This window comes from Oncorhynchus clarkii, chromosome 21, assembly GCF_045791955.1.
Source record: "Oncorhynchus clarkii lewisi isolate Uvic-CL-2024 chromosome 21, UVic_Ocla_1.0, whole genome shotgun sequence".
NCBI lineage: Eukaryota > Metazoa > Chordata > Actinopteri > Salmoniformes > Salmonidae > Oncorhynchus > Oncorhynchus clarkii.
The window spans coordinates 39,570,952-39,577,715 of NC_092167.1; the positions used below are offsets into that span (position 1 = coordinate 39,570,952).

The 6,764-nt window shown below is 39.7% G+C and overlaps 1 protein-coding gene across 1 annotated transcript; it reads left to right on the forward strand.

Moving 5' to 3' along the window:
* The first annotated feature begins 567 nt into the window (after positions 1 to 567).
* Positions 568 to 2,264, forward strand: LOC139379458 (histone H2A.Z). The gene is made up of 5 exons (XM_071122267.1): positions 568 to 639; positions 922 to 999; positions 1,408 to 1,521; positions 1,684 to 1,813; positions 1,921 to 2,264. Exons 1-5 carry the CDS (start codon positions 637 to 639, stop codon positions 1,980 to 1,982), a joined length of 387 nt encoding a protein of 128 aa, XP_070978368.1. The 5' UTR covers positions 568 to 636; the 3' UTR covers positions 1,983 to 2,264.
* Positions 2,265 to 6,764: the final 4,500 nt, after the last annotated feature.

A 6,764-nucleotide genomic window follows, 5' to 3' on the forward strand; every position in this document is an offset into this window, starting at 1 on the left:
ATACAACTTGACAATGGTATAGTTGTTCATAGAAAGGAAGGGCACTTTAATAAACATTGCCTTTATTGTAGATATGCATTGTTCGGAGAGTTTGTATCTAAATGAGATGGATATCCAGCACTCTATACTTTTTTGTTATCCTCTCAATAGGCCTATTTCAGTTTGTGAATTGTAATCAATCATGTTTTTTTTCTCAGGGAATCAATTGATTTATCAACTGATGTTTCATAAAGACTTTTTTACACTGGTTGATTATTAATAAGACATATTTTTGGGCTATTTAATTTCAATAAAAAACTGTTAGGTCCACACATAGCATAAACAGAAGTTATGTTACTCTCTGCTATAAAGTCTGCTAAATAAATTGAGAATAAAATAGAAACTACTTTATCCAACATGCAATGAGAAATTACGTGTCAAATTCCCGCACAGTGAGCACTTTTACATTGTGATTGGCTAAGAGCCATGGCCCCAAAAATTATTCGAGAGTTGATTGGCTGGCTTCTTCCATGCAAAGTCCCGGATCAAGGTCCTCTCAATAAATACATGGCAATCTAAGGCGGGACTACTTGTTCAAACTAGACAAATAGTCGTGGAAGATCTGTGCAACTGCAAATAGCAGGGACATCTTATACAATGGTATTTTTAATTATAAAAAAATAATAATTATACTTCGTTGCTAAATCTATCACTTTATTGAACGAGTGCAACGTGAGGATTAGCCTGTATTCGAGAAACATGTATTCGCTAAAGTTATTCTGTAGCTAATGTTAGCTAGTTACGTTAGGTAACTAACTTTAGCAATGTGAGTCGCCTGGCTATCAACCATAGCACGCGCTGCCGAATTAACTGGCTAATTAAAAATACATGTATATTGCATCAATTTCTCAATACATAAATATACTTAAATGTCTCTTATAGGCTGGTGGCAAGGCTGGAAAAGACTCCGGGAAAACTAAGACGAAGGCCATTTCGCGCTCACAGAGAGCCGGTTTGCAGGTGAGTACATCAGTCATTCATGACATGCTAACAATGCTAGCGCCAACAATTCTGGTAAACGTGTGGCAAGGTAGCGCAGTTACTTGTTAATTTGGAACTTATGTAGCGAACGTATAAATGTTGGCAAACCGATACTATTTAGTTGAGTTACTTGGTGGTGGGTGTTTCGTAAAAATCATTTTTTGTTGAATTGGCTCTTGACTTTTTTTTGACTTACTGATGGCTAACTAGCTGGCTAGGTAGCTTACTTGATTGAACACATGGCAGTGTTATTCGGGATCCTTGGGATGACAATCCCTACCTAACGATTTTACATTTCAACTTCGGTGGGGTAGGGACGTATCAAGGATCACGGATAGCACGAACGGGTACAGGCTTGGCCTTAACGTTTCCCGCTCTGCTTTCCAGTTCCCAGTGGGCCGTATTCACAGACATCTGAAATCCAGAACAACAAGCCATGGCAGAGTTGGGGCGACTGCAGCTGTGTACAGCGCGGCTATTCTTGAGTACCTGACTGCTGAGGTAACGTTGGTAGACATCGCGACTGTGATTGTATGTTTACAACACTTTGTGGCGGTTCATGACACTAAAACCATACAGTACTGTGCATGCAGTCGAAGTTAATTGATGTGCTCGTGCGAGAGTCGGTAACCAAATATTTACCCACGCGCTCCTCAACTTCAGGTTCTGGAGCTGGCTGGAAACGCGTCAAAGGATCTGAAGGTCAAGCGTATCACCCCACGTCACTTGCAACTGGCCATTAGAGGCGACGAAGAGTTGGATTCTCTCATTAAAGCTACGATTGCTGGTGGTGGTAAGTGCAGAAGTTATTTTGTAGTCTTTGCCACTGGGATTGCCTTTGTACCAATTTCCCTTTTTTTTATTTATTTGCATCCACTAAATTACTTTGTTTTGTTTCAGGTGTCATCCCTCATATCCATAAGTCACTGATTGGAAAGAAGGGACAGCAGAAGACCGTATAACCCTGGAAACAGTGGCATTAGGTCATGTCATCTCAGGACCTGCTTAAATTGTTTTAAATAATTTTCTTGGTAGTGTTTTAGGACTTTTAAATTTTTTTTTGTATGAACTTGCATCTACTCATCTGTGGTATTTTTAAAGTGGCTTCAGAGAAGCTGTTTTATTTTGGGCTTGTATGTTTTTGGTACAACTGTGGTTTGGTTTGTATTGTGTACATTTTTGAATACCAGTGGCATTTCCATGTTTTGAAGTTGTCTTTGAATAAAGCTCCAAGGTATTGTGCACCTATGGTTCCTTACTTGCATTCATCTTTTAGCGGGTGTTGTGCCCTATAAATCCATTATGCAGCATTCTGGGTTATTTTTCACAAGGTGAGTGAGTGCACATTAATCAACGTTTTAGCCAGCTGGCTAATTTTTTATCTTAGTCCCTGGGCAGGTTATTAAAAACGATTACAATAATAGATAATGAGCAGTGAGCACACTCAGTGTAACAGGACATGTAGAACCCCCCCAAAAATGTAGTATGCAGACTAACAAAACAAAATCCATAGAAGCAAGTGTTTGTATACCTCATGCTGCAATATAGAACTAGGGATTATGTTCAAAGGCTGCTTGCCCTTCAGCCATGTCTTTTTTTTTTTGTGATAGGTGGTGCAGTGTGTTCCAGACATGGGAAGCAATCTCATGGCAGACCTTGTGGATCTGCTGCCATAGGTTTGGGTTTTCTGTTGAACAAAAGTACTGAGTGGAGGGGGATGTCAGGCCATTTAGGATCTTGAATACCAGATGTCTATTGCACAATATTTTTCCAACTCGGGAGGTTATGCTTTCTGAGGGTGTAACAGGGATGCTTTTGGGCTTCCTATCAAGCATTTTGAGAGCGTGTTTTAATGTACAGCAAGCTTGGACCCAATTAAGTGGGGGAGTATCATAGATTTGAAGTACAGTTTTGCTACCTCTAGTCAACCAATTTTGCATAAATCTGGAATTGGCTAGAATGAGTTACACTTCACCTGCTTTAAGAGGTTGGAATAAAGTGATGCCAGGGTACTTAATCAGATACCACCTGGAGCATCAGTTGCCCTCTTTGTGAAGGAGTTTTTTTTTTACATTGAGATACAAACATGAGTCAGACACTTTGTAACCGGGACCATTACAGTAGTGAGATCCTGTGCAGCTTGTTTGCTCTTACATGCCCATATCACAGTATCATCTGCATACATTTGAATTTCAGACCCAGTACAGACAGAAGGCAGATCATTAATGTACAAGCTGAACAAGAGGGTCCCCAGTATTAACCATTGGGGCACACCCACATCATAGCTAAATCGGCAACAGCTCAAGGCATCGGAGGGAAAAGTTTAAATGAAACAATTTTGTGATAACCTCATGGTTAACAGTATTGAAAGCCTTAGGTCCAGAAACACAGCCCCAACAATGCCCCTTTGTCCTTCTTGGACTTAAAATTTTCCAGAAGAAAGCAGTTGAACGTTCCCTGTGGAGTGTTTTGCTCTGAAGGCAAGCTGCATGGAGAGTAATGTGAAGGGGCTGTTGAGGTGGGCAATCAGTTGCTCTACTACACACTTTTCAACAACCTTCGACACTACAGGTAGTATACTAATGGGCCTGTAGTTACTCACTTCAGTAGGGTCACCCGATTTAAAGATGGCTGTTATTCTGGCCGACTTCCAGACCCTTGGAAACACCCCCTCACCAACAGATATGTTGGTGACCTTAGTAATGGGGCCAATAAGTGACTCTTTGTAGATTTTAAGAAAGGTAGAGTACAGCCCAAACACATATGTTGCTTTAGAGTTCTTTAGTGAGCTAATCACCTTGTTCACCTCTGACTCAGAAACTTCCCTTATGATTAAGGCAGGTTGAGTGTCATTCACTAGCACTGAGTCCAAGAAACCAGTGGAGGGGTTCTGTGACTGAGTCAACAAAGTAGGAATTGAAGGCTGTTGCTATTTCGACTGCATCCTGTGTTAGATTGTCATTCACCATGATTTCTAATCTTTTTGAAGTGTTAGTCTTTCTGTTAACTTTTTTAGATTCTCCCAGATCAATTTAGAATTTCCCTTTGCTTCACCAATTATGTTAATAAAAAATTTGCTATCAGCATGTCACTAAACATTTTAATTGATAACTGTCACAAACTATTCTCGTTCTATTGTGAGTTGAAGACATCAATAGATTCATGTGACTGATGCATACCTGCCTGGAACAAGACAATGATGCGCTATAACGTTGAAATATATTGGCCACTTTTATCCAAAATGTACAATTAGGGGGGGGGGGGGGGGCGCCCCATTCTGTCAATTTAGGGGACGCCTTTTTGCTTACAACAACCCCCTAGTTAGAAGTGTTACCTCTTTATCCAGGCATACATATACACAGGGGAGAAATCAGATGGGTGCACAGTGACAAAATGCTTCAGCCAGTATGGGGTGCCTGTCAGTCTGACACCAAAATTGAGGTCTTCAGCATTCCATTACTGTGTACCAGGTGAGTCGTTTCAGTCAGGCTATTGTCACTGCATCAGAAATGAAATCCTAAAACTCTCTCATATGCAGGGAAGGCTTTATCTCAGTGAGCCTGTATTGCACAGGAGAAATTGCTGCAGTGAGCGTGACGAATGCTACAGCCAGAGAGAACCTGAGGAAAGCAAACTTTCATATCTTTAAAATGTTTGTGGGAATTTTCTGCTCTCGCATTTCCTCAACATATTTCCAGCTCAGACTGACAGCACGGCTTGGCTCTTCTATCTACAAAAAGCCCAAGTTTGATCTGAGTGGTACATTGACACAATGTAACAAACTACATCAGATCATTTTTTAATGGATGTCAGTAGATGTACAGTGCCTCTTTTCTATCTTGTTAGGTAACTATGATGGACATGTTCAGGTATATAAATTATTCTAAATTATCTATTTTATAATGGCCACTAGGCGTCACTATTGCAGCACTGTGTATGTTGGTCTTTTGACACTAGCAACAAAGACCATCTCTGGCACAAATGAAGATTATAGCAGTTACCACAGGTTAGATCTTTGCATCTATTTAATATATGCTTGTTTGAAGAAAGGGATCACTTCTTGACTTGCTGCTGAAGATCAATACCATCTACCAACATCTAGATCTTATTCAACCGTGTGTCTTTTTAGCCACAGCCACCCAAGTTGTGGGAAAAGTCTGAATTCCTTTTGAGGAGTAACACTTCATGAATGACAATAGAGATCTACAGCTGTTGTGACTGGGCCGGGAGTGAACTAACTATACAGGTGTGCGGTACGACAAAGGCAGGCCCTGGCTTGAGTGTCGACATTATTCCTCACCAAGTAACTTGTCTGAGATATTTAGGGAGATATCTTTACGGGGTAATATGGTGATGAATAATTGTTATAAATTTGTTATAAAAATGCACAATATCAATGTTTTCGCCCCATAATTTCAAGTTTCAATTTAGCTTTTTCATAATGATTATACATTTTGTAGATTTAAATGTGGTGGCACATTGCCATACACTATGTCAAGAACTATATAAACTAAACCATACACAGAGTGTAAAAAACATCAACCTCTCTAGGGTATGTGGGCGTCCGACCTGGCTAACGTCCAGTGAGATTGCAGAGCGCCAAATTCAAATACAGAAATACTCATTATAAAAATTCAGAAAAGATACAACTATTTTAACCCCGGTTTAAAGCTGAACTTCTTGTGAATCCAACCACGGTGTCAGATTTAAAAAATGCTTTACGGCGAAAGCATACCTTACGATTATTTGAGAACATCGCCCAGCAGACAAATCATTACAAAGTAACTAGCCAAGTAGAAGAGTTACACAAGTCAGAAATAGAGATAAAATGAATCACTTAACTTTGATGATCTTCATATGGTTGCACTCAGAAGACATTCATTTATTCAATAAATGTTCCTTTTGTTCGATAAAGTCTCTTTATATCTGAAAACCTCTGTTTTGTTCATGCGTTTTATTCAGTAATCCACAGGCTCAAATGCAGTCACAACAGGCAGACAAAAAATCCTAATTGTATCCGTAAAGTTCATATTAACATGTCAAACGATGTTTATATTCAATCCTCAGGTTGTTTTTAGCCTAAATAATCAATAATATTTCAACCGGACAATAACGTTGTCAATATAAAAGGTTAACAAGAAAGGCACTCTCTCGGTCGCTCGCATGAAAAAGCTCTGTGACACGGCAGGGTCCACTCATTCAGACTGCTCTTACTCCCTCATTTTTCAGAATACAAGCCTGAAACAATTTCTAAAGACTGTTGACATCTAGTGGAAGGCATAGGAACTGCAATTTGAGTCCTAAGTCGATGGATACTGTAATGGCATTGAATAGAAAACTACAAACAAACAAAGAATCCTACTTCCTGAATGGATTTTTCTCAGGTTTTCGCCTGCCAAATCAGATCTGTTATACCCACAGACACTATTTTAACAGTTTTGGAAACTTTAGAGCGTTTTCTATCCAAATCTACCAATTATATGCATATCCTATCTTCTGGGCCTGAGTAGAAGGCAGTTTAATTTGGGCACGCTTTTCATCCAAAATTCCAAATGCTGCCCCCTACCCTAGATAAGTTTTAAGAATACCTGCTCTTGCAACTCAATATTAGGAAGATGTTCTTAATGTTTTGTACATTCAGTGTATATTGACTACCTCTTTCGCAAACCACGGGTGTATTCACTAGGAACCAAATGGGGAGGGACCTACCTGAACTTATCCACCTTTTCGATGCAAAACATTTT